Genomic DNA, 20,834 nt, shown 5'->3' on the forward strand with positions numbered 1-20,834 from the left:
TTGATCTTGAATAAAGCTTTATTTATTAACATCTATTTTTTTTTGCAAGAGTCATTTGCAACTGTCAAATTTGCTTTAAAGGACTTAGGTAAACACCACTACAATGTTTTCTATTGTACTAATGCCCTTCTTAAACTTCTAACCAGAAAAAAGGTATATATCTGAAAGGGTAGTGCAGTATGCTGCTACACCAATTCAGTGGCATGTAAACTAAAAAATAATAAACAGCTATTTACTTGAATTGCCACCAACATCTATGGTGCTGATGAAACAAGGAGAAATGAGAGCACCATTTAATTTTGAATCAAAATTGACCATTTTGAATCAAAATTTATCTCAAAACCAACAAAACATTTATATTGTGATAAACACTTATTAAAAATCAACAAAAAATACACTAGTATATCATTTCTACAAAAACATACAGAGTCACATGGATGTGTTCTTTACCTCATGAGTTTTAAATGCCACAGAGATAATCTGACAAATGCAAATGAACGTTTTGATGAAATGCATTCAAGCAACTTAAATATAATTTTGGCAGTAGCTTACAAGGTGAACTTTCAGAACTTACTCTCAAGCTCTAGTGCAAGTTGTGCAAAGATTTTCAATATATTGTTGTGACTAGAATACAAACATCATCAAAAAGAAGACAATGTTTTAAAATAAGCCTTGAGCAATTATTCATCAGCTTCTATTTGATTTTTTTTTTTCATTCTAATTAACATGGTAATAACTGGCAAGTGAGCTGATGTACCTTAACCTATGCACAGGGCTATCAGCAGAGAAAAAAAAAAGGTTGGCCTTTCTGCAGTGCGAGATTTGAGGTGGTGATAGGAAAGCCAAAGATTTGCGAGCCCCAGATATGGAGATGATTAGCCAGCTGACAGCAGTTTAAGTTGTTTATACCAATATCTTTCATACGTTAGCACATAAACATAAATATAGGTGCTATTACACATGAATTTTTGTGCTAGCTGCATGCAACTTAAGTGAGCAAAAACATCCTAGACTTTTAAGACTTTTAGAGCCCTGTCAGAACAGTGGACAAACAGATCCGCGGATCAAATATGGCCAACCCATTTGAATGCACGCTGCGTAATCCCCGCAGGAAATCTATTCAGTGTCTAATCGGGAATTAAGCGGCAAACTTTTTGGTGGGTTGCCATATTGGATCACTCCGCTGTTCTGAACGCAGTCTTAAGCAGCTGTGCAATCAGTCATATCTACCTGGAGCAGCACCAGTATCAACATGTGGTCGAACATTATAAAATGGGGATTTCATACTTGTCAATAAATCAAGAAGTAATGAGAGAAATAAACTGTGAATATAACCACAGGTTTGTAGTTACCCACCGAGTTTGTTTGGTGAAACGACTCAGAAAAGGTCATAACAGATTTAGGGTGAATATAATCAATCATTCTCCTCTAAACACTATAATATCTACTCAACTGGGAACTAAATTTCAAATTTTGGCAAGAAAAATGTTACCATCAGCATATAAACAACAGTATCACCAAGCTATGTAAGTGGCACTGTAAAAGAAGAATATTGGCTGGCTGGAAATAGATTGTAAATATTTAAAAATTAAAAAAAAAATTCAATCAGTTGTCATAACACACAAAAAGAAGAACAAAAAGAAAAGGCAGAGTTGATCAATACTGGCTTATAATAATTAAATATATACTAATAAAATGTTTATGTTTATACTTCTTATAAAGAAATTAATTGCTTAACCCTTTCTTAGTCTGACACTTATCAGGACTATTATAAAAAATGCACCAGACTTTCCAGATAATACATCAAAAGCCTTTGCTGAACAAAACTGCAGTTCCTGTGAAACAAAAAGGTCACCTGCCATTAGGTGAATATTCAAATCTTGATCGATAGGTTACTTGTTCAGATAAACAGTTTTTTTTTTCTCAATATCCCTGTATCAGTCAAGTCACTGCTCTTTATGTTATATTACACTTCTGTGGCCCCAACTTGGTTGCACCAATGGCATTCACTCATTAATACGAGTAGCTTTGAACTTGTACTAGCCATCCAGATCTAGAACTTTTTAACAGGTTGGGAACACACATGGCTTAGTATATATCATCAGAGCTTCTATGTCTTCATACAAAGTTGAACAGCTGGTTCAACTAACCCAGTCCTCCTCAGTGGCTCCACCTAAGATTGGTCATTTGAAACAATAATTGCTAACTTTGATCTCAGATATAACCCTATTCTACATTGCCAATCCAAAATATGACCCAGGTTTAATCAGATCTATATCAATGTATATTTCAAGTTAATTTCAGGACTGATTAATCTATAAGGAAAACCAATATATATGACATTACTATAGCACAGTTTCCCTAGCTGTCACCACAACGTCATTAGTATTGGGACTGTCTTTGTTTGTGGCTCCCCCTTCTTCAACTCCTTCGCCATCTTTTCCCTTCCTGCTCCACTTGGCGCAGAGTATCAGCAGTGGCAAGACCCCCGCCAGGATAATGACGGCACCAAATAGGAAGAAAGAGAAATCGAAGCTTCCAGTTGTGTCTGTAAAATAACCTGAAAATAAAGAAAGAAGTTGAAAGATCTTGTGAAGGCATTGTTATGACACGGACAGTCAGTTATGCATCCTGCTTTGGAGAGTGGGTTAAGAGAGGTTACCATTTGCATACATACTGCATATACGCATAATCTCCCCCTCCCCCTTCTTATTACTTTACTTTTCAATTGAAAATCATCCATTCACAGAATTGCATGTAGGCATACTTCATTTTAAAACTGATATCGATTATAAGATTACTTATGTCGGAAACTATGTCACAGTGTCACACTGCTTCACAGCCATCACCCCACACATAATTGTACCTCAAATTGGGGTTTTTACTATTGTATGGTATTGCCTCTGGCACATTTAACTTTACTTAATAGCTTTTGAGCCATCCCTGTTAAGATCCCATTCACATTATATACTAGTCCAAAAAAGTAATGCCAGAATTAAGTGGTTCGGAGTTCCACCTGTAATCTTAGGAAAGCAGGGTAATTCTTATTTTACATGACACTCTGTTCTCAGACTCTTTCTACAGGGTGTCCCGAAAAAATGGACACACTATCTGACTACGTACCTTGACTAATGAAAGTTTACTGTTAAGTCACGTTCTTTTGTTGTTCTACAATATAGTCTTTTGTGACCTTAAGGGGGTTTGATATGTTATGTTTTTGACAAAATAGCTTTTCCCCTATTTCTTTTATGTGAAATACTTATCAGGAATTTAGCACAATAAATATAAACACTTTCTGGGTACAAATTCCATTTTCTGTTCCTTTATTCACCACCTTACATGCTTCTGCATGTAGGGTGGACAAAAATCAATCAACAAATTTGCTGCTTTTGTAAATGGGTGTGAGATATAGTAATCAGTTTCCAATGTAACTGTCACTAAGTCAGACATTATCATGAATACTGGCATGATGCACTAAATATTTTATATTATTCCATAGCTAAATTACATTGCTGATAGCCATAAAATACAGATTCAGGGAAATGCACAAAGAAACTCATTTACAAAATAATATACACTGGGATTGAACTGCATTTTGCAGATCTTTCTACAAATGGAGGGCAGAGTAAGCCCAGCAGGTAATCAAAATATCTAAGCCATGCAGGTTGAAGTTAATTGAATTCCAGGAAAATATTCCAAGTGACTACCCCCATACAAACCAGAAACTCCAGAATTGGCAAGCAGCAGTCAAGGGGTGACTTACAATTTCTGCTAAAAATAAAATTTAATTTACCATGGAACATGTTGTGACCAGTGCCTCATATGTTTTGTATAGGCTATTAAGGTTATCAGAAAAAAATGACAAAAAAATTTTATTTTGGAATTTTACAAGCAATATTGGATCTAACATAACGGGACATGTATTGGATGCCTGTATCTTTACCATGTGAAAATAGCCATTTTTAAAGTGGGAATCAAATGTATAATTTCTAAAGGATTAAATGTTTTAATGGATATAAGCACACGTAATCTAAAAATAAATAAGAAAATTTAAGGTACAATAGGTCCCTTTCACAAAATACCATGTTTAATGCAATGTTTACGTAGCTTTTCACAATATTATGCCTGCAACTACTGCTATAATTACTATGTGACATATCTTATAACATACGGATAATATACCATAAGAAGCAGCAATTAACAAGTATGTATACATAACTCACATATACACATATCACAACACATATACACATTCACATGACATGCACTACTCACCCTGAATTCCTTTAATATACATACTGCCTACTTCTAGATTCTTCTAGTTACACATATACTCTGGCTAGTGTATATTCATAATGTTGTTAAAAGCACTCCAAAGCAGGCAGGCGTTCTTAACTCGTAGACAGCAATGCCTAGCCCTAAACCACTGTGCGCTTCTCAAGTTGTCTGAATATACAGGAGGTACGGCACACAAAACTCATGACTTTTCAACTTCAACACAGCTCTGCTGATTTGAAAATGTAGACGGTGATGTACTACAGCTCTTTGCCTAACCGCACTAAAGAGAGCTCCACTGAGGACTGCCTACACAAAGCTGGTTTGTATTGCTAATATAAAGAAATGCCATTCAACTCTTTGCCTTTCCCTGTAATTACAGCCAGGTTAAAATCATCTCATTGTGATGTTTATCACACTACAGGTAAATGCCTGATGTGTTATCAGCATATAATATTTCACCACTAAACACTTAGGCTCTGTAAAATATAAAAGTACTGGAAGGCTCTATTTTATTCCAGTTATTCTATTCTAATCTGTTGGAGCAAATAATGGCAGTGTGAACCTGGGCTTTTAGCCTATTAGCTCACATATTCAAATTAAAATGACTAAGTTGAGACAAGTCACTAAGAAACAGGCAAAATATGTATATCCGCTCTTCCAAGATTTATATACATGTTGTGTGGGCCCAGATTTCAATAACTCTTTAATTTTCATTATAAATAACACAGTTTATTTTAAAAAAAACTATAAAAAGACAACATCCACATATAAATCTAAAATAAATGTTCTTGTCAGTATACATCAGGATTGAATTAAAGATAGAAACTGCTTCTCAAAAGGAAAAAATGTTTTACTTTATCACGCAGTTAAAAGCCAGAATGTGTGCTTTCATATCTTATCTAAAACCATTATGACTTAATTCTACTTTGATTTTGCCCACATGTAAGAAAATGTGACATTAAGATTTGTAATTTATCAAATTTTTCACCTAGTCTAATAAAGAAAAAATAATGGAAATTGACAGTTTAAAATTGGTAAAATATGCCCACATTCAATGTAATAATTCCACTAATGCCAATAAGATAATCTTATTCTTTTCCTGTTATTTTGAAATATCTTCAAATGCCAAATTTGCCACTGTCTCCAGTAACAGACACATTCCTTGGCCTGTAGCTATTTATGCACCTGAATGCAAGTAAGAAAAGAAAACAAAATAAAAAATGTAACATATTAAGCTGTTCACCTCATGATAGTTAACACATCTGTTTATATAAGAAACTGAAACCAATCAAATACATTTCCTCAATAAATAAACACCTGATAAAAATACACACACATGCACGCACGCACGCACACATAAACATTAGTATTCATTCCAAATTGCCATTGCATTGCAAAACATCTCTGGATGATTTGAATTGTTGTGTAAAATATTTCAGACCCTAAAACAAAACAAGAGTTAAGTAAATTAAGCTATGTAAATGTCTTTCTGTTTTTTCTGAGCCCAAGATTAGCAGAACAACTTAGTGAGCCCAGTAGTTATAGACTGATGCATCGAGGGAGTAAGAGAACAACTTGACATTTAAGCAGCAGGACACAACTTGGTGAAACATCAATTCAATTATGCCTCAAGTCTAACCTTAGACATGTCCTGCATCTAAATCAGGAAAAAAAAAACGACTTTCTCGTATATGAAGATAATTCCTCTTAATCTGGAATTTCAAACAAAAAAAAAAAAAAATCCTTAAAAATAGGCACATACATGTCAGTTCTCTTCATCAAGAAGCAAAGACCAGCCAGACAGCCAAACAGACAGGTAGACATACAGTAGAAACATTTAAGGTTGTGAACATTTCTGCAGGCACCTGAATGTATTAGGTGTCTAACTGACCAAACCCATTGCAGCTTGGTGTACACAGTATTAAAGATGCGCTAGTTGTGATTAGCTGTCAATTCTACCATAATAACAAAAAATCAAGTTTATCTCTCTATTTCACTTGTAAACCAAAAATGATAAGAATGTATATAATACCAGGCACTATCACTTGAGAACTTTAAAAATGTAAACAACAGCAAAAGCATTATGAAAAAGGTTTTTCATGGCCTTTAAATAAGAGGAGCTATTCTTGATTTAGAAACTAAAAAACAAGAGTCAGACACTACATTTTGACCACATATGGTGGCAAAAGGAAAACAAATCTGAAATATACATCTCTTTTTGACCCAAATGACACATTAAATAACAACATGCTCTACATGGAGGCATAGAAACAAAATATACCAGCAGATTTGCTTATTTTTTGCTTCTCATTCTACATGCCTAAAAACAAAATAAACATTAAAATAACACTCCCTCACCTGCTATGGGTGGCCCTATTAGGTTAGCCATTCCCTGTCCAAGCATGATCAGGCCATAAGCATTGGTCAGTTTGTCCAGGGTGAGGAGCTCCACAATGACCACTGACTCCAGACAGTAGTTAGCTGACAAAAGGAACCCAAACAGCCCTATCATCACACACATGCCCTCATATGTGTTCACTGTGGGAATCAGCATCACGGCAACTCCACAGCCAATCACAGACAAGCCGTATAGGAGAAGAATGTTGATGCATTGGTGGTCACCAAGGTAACCATAAACAAGCTGTCCAACCATGCTGACAATGCCGACCACTGAGATGATGAAGGATGCCTAGAATAATCAATAATATAGTTCTTTATTAACATTTCACTTATTTTTTAAGTAGAAACATTCAAATTAATACTTATATCTTTAAAGCCAATAACTAACTTACTGGGTTAACTGGGTACATAGTTCTATTCATATGGAAGTGTATTTCCTTTTTTTCTCCTCATCTATGACAATAATAACAACCTTGAATGGCCTGAAAGATAATTGAAGAAAAAAGGCATTTATATCAAAATTATCTGGAAGTTAACCACCTACCTTGTTGTTGTCGTATCCCAAATGCAAAGCCCTTTCCACAGAATACATGTACGGAATGTCGTAGCCAAGGTACAGGAACACATTGGAGAAGAAAAACAACAAAAAATATGGATTCTTCACCAAACTCACATCTGTCATTTCACGAACAATGTTCCTGACCCCCTTTGATAGCCTGACGAGTTGTAAGAGTCCACAAGTGTCCCATATATCTGTATCTGAAGAGGAACTTGATGAGGACGCTGGATGCTTCAGGAAGATATCAGGGCAGCTGGTGGCCTTGAATTTGACTTTGTGTACCTGAGGCATATTACCTGGAGTACGTATAAGTGACCCCCGATAAAATGTATCCTTTTTGAAAACCTGAGCACTCTCAGTTACAGGAATACAACTTGGGGCAAGTTTGGTGTTCTTTTTGCCATGACGCTTTTTCCATACACGATTCTCAGCTGTGTTTTTCTTTTTGTGCTTTTTATAATGACCATGATTTAGGACATTAACATTATTTTTAGGTAAGCCAGGTCTATCTGCTATCTCAGTCATTTCATCAGTATTTTCAACCATATCTTCTAAGTCAAAATCTACTGCTTCATCTGGCAGTGCACTCAGACTTTTACATTCACGCGGAAGATGTACATCTTTCAACCATGGCAACACCTTGGCATCAACAGCATGGTTTCTGGGATGCTGCAATGGAATAGAAGGTCCATCTTGGTCTGGGGCCTGAGTCACTATAATTTGCACTGTGGTATTATGATGCATCTGCTTTCCGTCATGGATTGCCGTTGACAAACAATCCAATGAGCCTGTCTTGGACATATTCCCTGGTGTTTTGTTTCCATGTTGCACGTTGTGTACAGAAGCTGAAAACTTCTCCAAAGTGTGAAGGTACCTGTACCTCTTTTTTTCTCTCTTGCTGAGTAATGGCCTAAAGAGGGCACCACATATGCACATATTCAACATAATTCCACCAATCAACAGAGATGTTCCCTGCCAACCATATTCGTTGATCAGATATTCCGTGAGAGGAGCAAAAATGAAAGTTCCAATACCACTACCACTAACGGCCAACCCTGTTGCAAATGCTCGCCTGTCTTCAAAATAATTTGCAATTACAACAATTGCAGGTACATATACCATGGATAATCCAATGCCAGATATTACACCATATGTGAAGAATAACACATCCATAGATTCGACAAAGTAGCTCAATATCATGCCGGTTGCCCCCATAATAGCTCCAACTATAGTTGTAATTCTACATCCAAAACGGCTTGTCATGGCTCCCCCTAGTGGTCCACAGAGAAGTGGAATGCCAACATAGAGGGAGCCTATAAGTGATGTCTTGGTGTTGCTCTCTTGGAAGTAGTCCATGAACTCTGCATACAGCACACCAAATGTGAAGGCACTTCCATCAGCTATCAAGTGGATGATGAAAGAAGCAAAGGTTATCACCCATCCCCACCCTCCATCTGGGGGATCCGGTGTGGGGTAAGTCCAAGAGGAGGAGGAAGAAGAAGAAGATGAAGACGATGACGATGAAGAGTGAGTACTATGCACACTTCTATTGCTATCTCGACAACCTCCCTTCTGATTGTGAGCCAAGCTCATGTTGTCTATGATATTAAACAGTTACTGGCAAATAGCTCTGCTGTGTATATGCTAAAAAGGCAGCTGTATAAGTGTAACTTAGTCATTGAACTCCGTAGTCTCAGGATGTTTCTGCAGCTCAGAGTGTGCCAAATCATGCTACGACTTCGATGCATGAAGGAGAACCTACAACATAATGAAGAGGGATATTTAATCAAAGTTCATTATCAACACAGCATGGTTTACATTATTGTTACTTTTAGTTTATAAATTATAAAAGCAAAGGGTATTTGCTGACAAAGTCAACAGCTGGTTTGTGCTACACTGGCTGGGGTAGCGCTAGCAATTTTTTTTCGCTTAGCCAAATCACCACATTTTTGTCAATTTGTTACCAAAATGGTTCTAATTTGGCTAAAACATGTCAAATCAAGCCCTTTTTCTTTAGCCAATTTAAGTCAGTTTTAGCATTTGGCTAAATTGGCGAGTGTTAGCCCTACCCCAGACTGGTAACATCTCATCTACGGTATTATATTTTCAAAGTCATAGTATGGACAACTGAGTTATTAATAATTAGTTTTCTAGACATTATCAACAAAAACACCATCACCATAAAAAAATGAAACTTTGTTGTTGAATCCCATATAGTGCAAGCTATATGCTACCCCTAATACGTGGCACAATATTATCAAGTAGCCTGTTTTTTGTGGAGACAGAATCCAATCCAATCCTGATTGGCATTTTGCTTATATATGGCTGCAGGATAGTGATATGGCTTTATTTTGGCCATATCTCCCTACAAAGCTCACAATTGAAACATTCCTCAAAAGTAACTTGTCCAGATGCTATCCTTTGCCAAGTGACTCAAGAGTGTCTGATAATCTGAAACCCATTGACTTGTGACTCCTGAGACTTTGTCTTGCTAAATTTTAATTCACTCTTAAAATGGTTACTAGTTTCCTAGCTAATACACGTAGTTCTAAACTCACACAAACCCTGACTGAGAGTGACAGAGACCAAAAGAAAAGACTTGGGAGACTTCTAAGATCACTTTGGCAACACTTGGCTACCCAGGCCTATTCCCTGTAACCTTTGGTGAGACTAGGCCCAAACCCCTTCTCTTATAAGCAATCGGAAGGCCCATGTAAACAGAGTTTTAGCAATCACCAACAGGTGGGAGGGTTAGGGGGGCTTGCTTTGGTATATTGTTAACTTGTGAAAAGCAGTCTGAACCCAGCTGTGCTGTTCTTCTATTATCATAATTAATTAGAAAACGCAGTTACTGGTATCAATATTAAGCTGTATACTTGAATAAATAATGCAAATGCAAATACTCAATATATATGTATATGCCTACGTATTTACAGCACCTGTATTTAACAGTACAACGCAAGGTGACTGTCACATTGGCATCTATATTAGTAAAACAGCTTGTTGTTGAGATTTCATCCAACTGTACTAAAAAAATACAATCATTCTTCACAATGAGACACTATTTAAACCCACTGCCCTGAATGCTAAAGAGAAACAAACAATACCATTGCTTTCTGTGTGTATGCCATGTGACTCGAATATGGAAGTAAGGCTAAAATGACATGAGTAAAGTACATTTTCATGGTTAAGCACTGATGTGAATGTCGTGAAAATGGATATACATTGCATACACACAAATAAGAATACTATATGTGCTCTTACTCATACCATAATATAATTGCCAGGGAGAAAGGGCAAAAAGGTGGCCATTTACCGTGATAACTGCAATCAATGGATGCAATTATTGAAATATCAAGATGATTAACAGACCATTAAATTGAAGTATTTTCCATTTACTTTTCAAAATCAGTGGTGTTTCCAGAGGAATAAAGCCACAGCTCTCCATATAATACAAAGGTGCACCAAATATTCAATACAGGTGAGCTTGAGTAGCCTTTTTATAAGTCTCTGTCTTCAAATTAGTCACATTGTTACAGCCAATTACCAACTATTTCATCATATCAAAGATAAATAAAAATTCAGATATAGAATTGAATTTATTTAACCAAGAAAGTAAAGATCTACCTGGTTTTGACTAATCCCTGTGATAATATTATACAATATCGAAATTAATGATTGCCAGTTAATTTTTGTACTAAATCAGTATGTGGGTCTATATTTATTGCATATTTTCTCTAAATAAAAAGGTGCAAAAATAGCTAATCAAGACCCACAGACTGTTAACAAGAACAATTTACCATTTCTCCAACTGAAAGCCAATGCTCTCAGGCATAATTACAATTCTCACATTATCTGACACAAAGGCTTCATTCACATGCAATGTCTATTTTCTAAATTCTATTTTCTATTTTCGGTATATCTTATGATCACGGTCTGTGCCCTGAATATCCCGCGGCGTAATTACTGGCAGCGCGAGCCAGTTACTATAAGTTACTATAAGTAACTGGCTCGTGCTGCCAGTAATTACGCGGCGGGATATTCAGGGCACAGACCGTGATCATAAGATAGCGCGAATAGAAAATAGAATTTAGAAAATAGACATTGCATGTGAACGAAGCCAAAGTGTGGCATTTTAGGGTGGGGGGGCATTGTCCTAGAAATCTCTTTAACATACAATCTAGCTATCATTCTTGTATTAAAACTAGTGCTCATTCACATCACATGACTTATCCTTTCTTTTATAGCATAGCAAAATAAGCAAGTAATTAATTAAATAAATATATAAATAAAAAGATATCTAAAAAGTCTCTGCAATAACCTCATGATAGCCTGCATCTATTCACAGTGGCAAACTGAAACCAAGTATCTGAGGAGAGTTTTTTTATTACTGGAAATAGTTTAGGCAAGTATTTCTCTCTCTCAGGTACCTCAGTCTAAAGTCTAGAGTTTCCGAAAAGAAGATATAACATCATCAGTCATAAAAGAATCTTGTAATAGATTAAAAAAACTTTTTTTTTATGTAAAATATGACTGGATGACTAGTCATGTCTATCACAGTATTATGATCAGTGTTCTCATCTTTCAGGAAGTGACATAATTCGATGACAGCTTGAAAGATGAAGTATTGACTCAGAAGCAATTTTCATATGGTTTAAGCCCTTGCTTAAAATATTTCACTTACCCAGTTACAGAATTTCACTTACCCAGGTATCAAGATGCATAAAATGGACTATTCATGGCTTCTTTCTCTCACTCAATGGGTTTTAAACCGATTATAATACCCTAATATAATGATATACATATTCATCTATACTTGCACATGCTGTCTGACATTGTTGTTTGAGTTAAAACTGTGTATACAGCTGAGCTCACAAGGATCAAGCTTGCACATTAATAATCAGAAAGTACTATGAATCATCTGTAAATGCCATTCAAAGTGGGATGTAAGCAATTGCAGCATTGTCTGCATATATATATTGTTTTCCAAATGCCCTTAAAACTTATTTGTAAACTGACAATGAAATATCAATAATTTAAAAAAAAACAACAACAAATAATAATTATCATGTGATAAATCTATCCCATGAATGTGGCATGTCAACTTGCTTCAACACTCTCCATGCTCTCTATAGATGCACTTTGATTTGGACTATTCCGTTACTGATTATTTCATTTAAGTTTAGTGTTTTCCAGTACATTTTCACCGTATATTAAAAAAAAAAAAAAAAAAAAACAAAAAAAAAAAAAAAAAAACAGTAAATGAAACAAATTGTGAACAGCTGATAAATAACCAATCAATATTCTTTCATGCATTGTGCATTGTTTGAGAGAGTACTAGTAGGCAAGCCAAATTGTGTACCTCAGCAGGCCATTTGTCAATTATATTACAACATAACAATTTGCAGGAAAAAAAATGAGTTTACTCATTCAATTGGGTGACAAAATCCCATCTGTGTAAGATATATTTAATGACATGAAGACCTTTATTTTGCGTACTTCATCAGAGAATCCCTAAAAGAGGTTCACGATATTTATGGTAACATAGTTGAATTCTTTCTACATATCAAGCAAAAATGTTGAATATGCTGACATGCAATAATATTTCTAATAAATTCTACATATATTGATTGCATACAAACTCATTTGGAAAGAGGACTGGACAGAAACAAAATTCTCCTCAAGTGACGAGATCTGGTTATCAGCAGATTTTTTATGAATGAATACATACATTTCAATAATTATCTGTGACAGGTTTTACAGCATCCTTTTATTTGTGCACCTTGACATATGTTAATATGCTCCTAACTTATACCATGACCTAACCTAAATGTGTAAACATTTCACAAGGGGTGCACAGAAGACTTCAAAAGATAAGAGCCACTTGAACTGTGTGCAACTTGCATGTGAACTGTACAAGTAAACGATCAAATACAAACAATAAAAAAATGTACAGATAAAGTCTCAAAACTTGTTTTGGCATTCATTTGACAGAAAAGCAAAGTAGAAACTGTCCTTTGATCTTTCTTAATCTGACTGCAGTATAAAACTGTGCATACTCCATAACTACTAGTAGTTTAGTTGAAGATACTTTTTTTTCCTCCAGTGCTGATACATTGGTTCATGTGATCCATAATAACCTCTCTACACAAAACATAATAAGCTTATTTAGATAAAAAACACTTTTTTCACAGTGACTACTGTTCTTGTCCTACCCTTACAAGTAGCTTTCTATTTGATGCCATGTAAGCAGACAGGTCACCAGCAACAGGCCATTTCCATACTGATATACAGAGCCATCAATTTTTCCTCCTCCTAACTATGTTGCCTTTATGCTCTGCATCTCATATCAATCTGCTTGTACACAATTACTGATTCTGATCAGAAAATCTGTACTGCCTGATGAACCTCAATATAAATTTTTATGGCACAGCGATTTATTCAGGGAGCAGACTTTGTGTGGGAAGAGTCATCTAAAACAAAGTGCAGATTGAGGTGTGAAAGACAAAAGAAAAGTATTCTGTTTTAATTTCACTATTGGGCAAGCTTTATTGAAGTCTTTCACTCCATTGTATTTTACCACAGCAGGATTAGGATCAAAAATAAAGGCAGACTAGTAAACATGGTGCATTAACACATAAAAGCTGACAGAATTTATCCACAGATATTTTTTTCTCGCTGTTTTCTCTCCAATTTTAATTTACTGTACAGCAAAACAATTTCACCCTACTTTGTCATTTTTTATTTTCTTTCTAATAACAGCATTCCTCATGCATAGTTTCACCCTGCAAAAATTTTTATTCCAGTATCACATCACACAGTGTAGAAATCATCTCAGATGTTGCTCACTATATATCTTTGAGGCTTGACTTTTCAATAATGAAGAATACACCAAAAGTATTGAAACAATTTAAAGTTTTGTATAATCTGTATTTATAATTAAATTAATCAACTAATTAATTTATTTCATTTTATTTCATTTTATTTTTCTAATTATTTTTTTATATATACAGCTCATAATAGATATTTAATGTGCCATACCATGGTTATACATTTTTGGGTTCAGGTATAGGGACATCCCTGCAATATTGTGGTTATATGTTTGCAGATCTGAAAAGCATCAAGATATATGAAAATTGAAAAGGAATAGCAATTTAATCAGATGGTTCCTAGTATGAAATGTAGATGCCAAGCAATGCAAAGAAAAAAGCTAACTGAATAATAAATAACGGTCAAAATACAATATAGGGGTAACGATTTAAAAATAAGTTTTTTTTTTTAGGTTGGTTTGTGTCCTTCCATAAGCTTAGGGTACTGTACCCCTAGCACACAAAATGACAAATGCAAAAACACGTTTGCACATGACAAAAAGACAATGACAACTTGCTGATTTGTAAGCTAATGGTGTACCTCTAATTCATAACCACAATTCATTATACAGATACTAGTTCCACTTAAGTCAGACCTATACCATAATAATCCAGAACTGATGATGCTCAATTAAATAAATATGTGGTATCAGTGGTTGTTAACATTCTACAAGCTGGATGAAAAAACAGGAACTTCCAGGGTCGACCCATTAGCCGGGGTTGTCCCATAATGGGGGCGGGTCTAATGGCATAAATACCAATAATATCAATTAAGGGATTGACACTTGAATATATATGCACACTGTGAGTCTACTTTTATCATGCCACATGCAAGTACACTATTGCTGCTGTCAAAATTGCCACAAATTTATATTTCACTAAAACATAATTTCTGTCAATCCAGAGCCATAATTTTACGGTGACAGCTGTGAAGTCATGCAGTCGTAGGAATTAAGACTACCTGACGTGTTCCATATACTCAGCTCTAGCACTAGCAGCACCTTCCAAAACTACATGCTTTATTCGCCATTGATAAATCTGAATAGGTCTTACTTTGTATCTGTATTCATCAAGTCACATAAGAATGATACGTCAACAGTGGCAGTGGGTGCCAAAGAAAATCAAAGAAGAGATGCGGGCTTCATCACGAAATCATGTAATTTGCGAGTCGTTTGTTTTGTTAGTCGGGCAATGCAAAATTGTCAAAAATAGTCATTAATTTGTATTTTTTAAATAAACTTCTCTATGAATGTCTTAAAGGTAGGACAATCTCCCTTTAAACTTACCACATAATTTCACCTTAGAAGCGCAATATTCAGAGATCAATGCATCTTCTGCTTCTGTGCTTCCTGCTGCAGGTACAGCTGCAATAAAAAAGGTGCCTCGTTTTGAAATTAGGTTAGCTTTATGACGTAGCAGGAAGGGATTTCCTCAAACATGGAAACGGCGCCGGCAGAACCGACAGATATTTCAGAAGAATTAAGAAGTGAATGGGAGGGGTAAGAATTACACCGGGAATTTGGGATTGTACCATATACAATATAAGAACTTTATGGAATCATTGGGCAGTATAAATAGATTCATTTTAAAAGAATACATTAAAATCTTTAAAGAAAAAAAACCCTGATACATGTAGTCTTTTACAGGATTTCACAATTTTGACCACGATTTGCCTCATTTTTTGGCTTACGTGACTTTTGAAATCAACGCTGATTTTCTGTTATGCACCTACTCCGATAAAGGATTCTAGTCGCTTTTTCATTTATTCATTTATTATCATTGTTTAATTTAATTAATTTTATTTATTTATTTATTTATTTATTTATTTATTTATTTATTTATTTTGTCGATAAAATCTGAATGTGTCCCCTTTTCACAGCTACCAATAATTAAAAATTTATACACTTGATCAAAAAAGTTTGGAAACATCGTTATTATGAATGATTATAAAATAACCATACAGTAAAATAAAGATCTTTATTTTAGGCAGCATCAGTATCATATTGCTCAGCAGTGTCACATGTGAAGCCTCCACTGTTTATTGTCAAGACCTGCTCAAACTTTGTCACTCCATTTGCATGATTTGTGAAAATTAAATTTGATCCCACATTCATAAAAGTTGCTGTTATTCCCACAGAATTCCTTACCCTGCAAAAATTTCAAAAAGTAACAAATGGTTGGTGCATTATCCATCAATATTTGGTGAAAATATTTACCTTAGCTCATAAAGGTATTTAGTAAGTGTAGATGCTCTGGTGACTAAGAAAACTACAAAAAGAAAAAAATTATTTCAAAAGTGCTATTTTATTAATTGATTATTTATGTGGCAAATGTAATTCTAAACCTTATTAATTCTTCGTTTTATACTTATTTTTAGGGAACAAGATAAGCTGAAGACCAAGCTGGTCCTAGAGAACTGTGAACCATGGCAGAGTAAACTAGAGGAAGGTCTGCAATATGTTGGGGGTGTAGACCTGTCATTTGTGAAAGGAGATGATGTAAATGCATGCTCCTCTCTTGTGGTGACATCTTATCCAGATTTAAAGGTACGCTTATGTAAAATATCATTAACATACTGACATTCTGGCATGTTGTCTGAAAAATGCCTTTGTCAAATTTTAGAACAAATTTACATCTTTGTATTTTATCTGTTAGAAAAATGTTATGTACATTTTGGGTAAGGCATTTAAAGTTTTTTATTATCTCTTTATTTGTAACTGAAATTGTGCTTAGTCTATTAGTTTTATATGCACATTTTGTTGTACTGTAGCTTTGCTTTTTTTTTTTCAAATAAAAACAATTTTGACCTTTACTGGTAATATTTGTCCACTATTATTAGGTTGTGTATGAAGATTGTTGTCACATACAGCTGACAGCACCCTACATTCCTGGTTTCCTAGCTTTCCGTGAGGTGCCTTTCCTAGTGGAAAGCTTTGAGAGACTTAAGAAGAAAAATCCGGAACTTATGCCTCAGGTAAACTTAGATATATTTATCATAAATCAGATTAATTTGAGGGATCGAACTTTTATCTTGGAGATTTACTAAGTTTGATTTCATATTCCATTTCAGCCAACCTTGACATGTTTTGCTGATAATCTCATCCTTCTTCTCATTATAATAAATTTCATCTTTTTATACCTACAAAATTACCTTTAATTGCATATGTTTTACAGTACGAGCCTTGAGGTTTAATTTGGTAAACTTAATTTATAAAGAGACAGCTAGGAAGAGGCACAATGAAAATTAAAAAATGTTAAGGCAATAAAAGCTTATGTAATATTCTCCTACCAGCCCTGTTTTTAAAACACTGTTTACCTCCTACATTTTTTATATAAATTATAACATAGTTGGTAACTAGTATACTATTTTTATATACATCATAGATTGTTTGTAAGGTAGATATCTCATAAAGTTTTTCACAAATTTTGGTGAAATTTCAGGTTAGTCAGTTCATCAAATGGATAAAAATTGATAACAATTTCAAATGAATACGGTCCTATTTATATGTTAAAAGAATTTAATTTATTTCATTATTATTAGCATTTTGCTTTGCCAGTGGTTTGTACTGTAGGGATGCTCTTTTGCTATATACATGTAAATGTATAACCAGTCTCTACAAATTGGATTGATTTGTCATAAAGGTTTAAATTTTAGTACAAAGCTATGCTGTAACAGTAGTAAAATTGTGTACACATGTGATTGTGACATCATAAGCAGAGTAAATTAAACTTTTGTGACATCATAGACAAGTAGTCATGTGATTGTGACATCACAGGTAGATACTCTATAGCATGCATAGTTAAAAAAAAAAAGAATTACATGTACATGTAGATCTTTTAAAGAGATCTTGAAAAATAATACCTCTGCTGTTTAGATTTAGTTTTTTATTTGATAATAAGAACAATATATAATTATATTTATTTCTTAAACAGAAAATACCATTATATTTTAACACATATTACAACACATTTTTAATTAATGGACTTCACAGGTTTATTATATTAAATGTTTGAAAAATTACAGTACTAAACTGATAAGCACTTTGTTTAAAATTTAAAGACTTTAATCATATAACAATTTAAAAGATGCACTTTCAGAGAGACTTTAAAACTGTCATTTATTTTTACTTTTAGCTCTAACAGAAAAGTAGATTGGTCAATAATTTTGACATAAATATTGACATTATAATTATAAATTATATCAAAATTGATATAAAAAGAGCCTCGGTTTTCCTACACTGTTCAAACAGCTATGTAACTTGGTGTACTTTCTTTAAATCCTTTAAGAACAATACACTTGCAAGGCTTTAATTAAATTCTTGTTAGATCAGCAGTCAATGTATCTCCTTTAAGACTGGAGTAATATGATCCACTATTTATATTACAGGTTGTTTTAGTTGATGGTAATGGCATCCTTCATCCAAAAGGTAAGTTTAATGTCTGCTTATGAGTTGTTTCCTTTTCACTGGCTCACCTGGTAAATACGGTTTTAACTGGCATATAATACTACTCTTTGCAACCCCACAAATTGAAATGTGTGCACTATTTCTTTGGAAATTTTATTTCAAATGTAGATATTTCAGGCGCACACATTGATGTTAAATGTCATTTGTCAACACTATTCAGTGTTTATTATTAGTCTGCTTCATTTCTCTTAGTTTTGGGACTTTCAATAAATGCGTCCGTCACCGGCCAAATTTCGAACATCATACTTGAGTTTGTCACATCACTTTATCAGCATGTTGTTATATTCAAATTAGCTTAGATCAAGGAGACATAACTAATACTATTGTACTAAGCATCACAGATGGGTGTGTTACTTGCAATTTTCTTATTTTAATCCATCTGATTTCTTTTAAATTTTTGACCAAATACATGATATAACATTATCATTTTTGCAGATTAATTGAATAGTTTAAACCACTGACTTTTTCATTAAAAAAGAATTGTAAAGAATACAGGTAAGCTCAAGATCAGCGCTTGAAAAATTGATTTGATATGCATATATGCCATAGCTTTTGTATCCAGCCCCATGAAGTGTTTGTTAAGTCCTGTTTTCTATGCCATGTTAGTCATGTCCACTTCAGACAAGATAAAATATGGAAAAATATTTTGAATTTATTCCATTGTAGAGTTTGGACTTGCCTGTCACCTTGGTATCATATTGGACATACCCACAGTGGGTGTGGCAAAGAAACTCTTTCAGGTGGATGGCCTGGAAAAGAATGCAGAACATGCTGACAAGGTATAATAATGTCATAGCCATCTCATTAATTAAACAAGCTCCATCCCCTCTGTCACAGTTCTATTTCAAGTATCAATAAGTTTATTATAAAAAGATGAAAATAACCCTACTATCAAAATCAGACCTCATAAAAATAAGAAGTTTGGTAAGCGCATTAATAAGTTCCTGTTAAGAAGGAAAATTTTGTAAACACTTTACAAGATCTAGAAATTAGTTATTTGAATATACATTATGCTAACAGACAGTCAATAATAGGCTGCAGCTTTTATAACTGATAGTTATGTGCATATTAACTGCATCTTTTTATACACACACACACACACACACACATATATATTCATTACAGCTTTTTTGTTTGTTTGTTTGTTTGTGGTATTTTTATTTGTTTGTCAAAACATTGCTATAAATCATGTTTTAAGGTGAAGCAACTGGCTAAAGGAGGTGATACATTCCCACTCATTGGTGCTTCTGGCAGAATTTTAGGAAAGGTACATTTTAGTTGATAATTATTCTCTTTCATTTGTTATAATACACACTTTATATATAATATGATACTACTTAGAAACGATGTCACTTAAAATGATAAATTAGTTTATTTATTTATTATATACTGCACTGTCTTCAATGTTGCAGGCTCTTCGAAGTTCTGACAACACAGAAAACCCTGTATATGTCTCAATTGGTCACAAAATTTCTCTAGAAACTGCGGTATGTCTTGTTCATCAGTGCTGCAAGTATAGGATACCTGAACCAATAAGACAGGTAAACTATTCAAAAGATAATTTTGATTAATTTAATTAATTTTAATAAATTAAAATCCAAAAATACCTACTGTAGATGTGTGCAGTGTTCTGTTGCTCTTCCAGATCAGAGTGTGCCTCAGATATTAGTGTTTTGATAAACATTTAGTTCTTAAAGTTACATTTTAAGAGAGTGTTGATTCCCAGTAATGCATATTAACCACTTCTAGTTTCTTGCATGACTTAAATAAAGTGGACATGCCAAGGGATAACTGAATGAATCACTTTGAACAGCATTGTAAACATTATTATATTATATTATATTATATTATATTATATTAATGCAACTTTTTTTTGGTTATTCTGCTATTAGGCAGACATCAAATCTAGAGAATACTTGCGTCAGCTGTTTCCAGAACAAAATAGCCAAGCTGAAAAGACATAAGAGATAAGTCTCTAAATTAAAGCAGGCAAGAGATACAGCCGGAGATATGAGGTGGAGACAGGAACGATCGTTCACTGTTCGCATAATTTTTGCAAGTATTTTGGACAGTAACCAGTTACATCGTGAAAGCCAGTAGGCGACCGATGAATGGTGGTGGAGACCTAGAGCAACGGCTTGGCAGACCATCGAGTTCCGTTGGAAAACACCTTGCATCCCCAGGGCCGTCAGGACGATATCCTGTGATCTGTTGTGCAGCTGGGCCTAAATTTGTTCTCCAAACGATTGCAAGCCCGGCGTT

At 34.4% G+C, this 20,834-nt stretch overlaps 2 protein-coding genes across 4 annotated transcripts in view; one reads left to right on the plus strand and one right to left on the minus strand.

Annotated features, from left to right (window-relative positions):
• LOC106154829 (monocarboxylate transporter 9) lies at window positions 1–15,516 on the minus strand. 3 transcript variants are annotated; one of them, XM_087003108.1, is made up of 5 exons: window positions 15,393–15,516; window positions 7,223–8,995; window positions 6,637–6,967; window positions 2,347–2,560; window positions 1–2,173 (listed from the first exon to the last, which is right to left on the minus strand). In XM_087003108.1, coding segments are annotated over exons 2-5 (2,154 nt in total). In that variant the 5' UTR covers window positions 8,831–8,995; window positions 15,393–15,516; the 3' UTR covers window positions 1–2,172. The 3 variants fall into 3 exon arrangements, with proteins under 3 accessions (XP_086859234.1, XP_086859235.1, XP_086859236.1); XM_087003109.1 differs by lacking the exon at window positions 15,393–15,516 and adding an exon at window positions 11,944–12,090 and having other exon boundaries at window positions 1–2,560; XM_087003110.1 differs by lacking the exons at window positions 1–2,173; window positions 2,347–2,560 and adding an exon at window positions 5,015–5,463.
• The window catches only part of LOC106154830 (uncharacterized), a 14,544-nt gene continuing 9,194 nt past the window's right edge, over window positions 15,485–20,834 (plus strand). The window contains exons 1-7 of the mRNA XM_087003112.1: window positions 15,485–15,605; window positions 16,484–16,652; window positions 16,946–17,080; window positions 18,494–18,533; window positions 19,239–19,351; window positions 19,771–19,839; window positions 19,985–20,113. Coding sequence (XP_086859238.1) covers window positions 15,544–15,605; window positions 16,484–16,652; window positions 16,946–17,080; window positions 18,494–18,533; window positions 19,239–19,351; window positions 19,771–19,839; window positions 19,985–20,113 — 717 coding nt within the window. The 5' untranslated portion in view covers window positions 15,485–15,543. The remainder of the gene's footprint in view (window positions 15,606–16,483; window positions 16,653–16,945; window positions 17,081–18,493; window positions 18,534–19,238; window positions 19,352–19,770; window positions 19,840–19,984; window positions 20,114–20,834) is intronic.

Source organism: Lingula anatina, chromosome 2 (genome assembly GCF_051362555.1).
Source record: "Lingula anatina isolate TDL-2025a chromosome 2, LinAna3.0, whole genome shotgun sequence".
In the NCBI taxonomy this organism is placed as follows: domain Eukaryota; kingdom Metazoa; phylum Brachiopoda; class Lingulata; order Lingulida; family Lingulidae; genus Lingula; species Lingula anatina.

Bases quoted from the DNA above. Each gene is read 5' to 3' on its own strand.
- LOC106154829 (XM_087003108.1), bottom strand. From the start codon at position 8,830: ATGAGCTTGGCTCACAATCAGAAGGGAGGTTGTCGAGATAGCAATAGA. The intron at 6,968-7,222 runs GTAGGTGGTTAA...TGATTATTCTAG, and splicing joins TGGGATACGACAACAACAAG to GCATCCTTCATCATCTCAGT. The intron at 2,561-6,636 runs GTGAGGGAGTGT...CTTTATTTTCAG, and splicing joins AATAGGGCCACCCATAGCAG to GTTATTTTACAGACACAACT.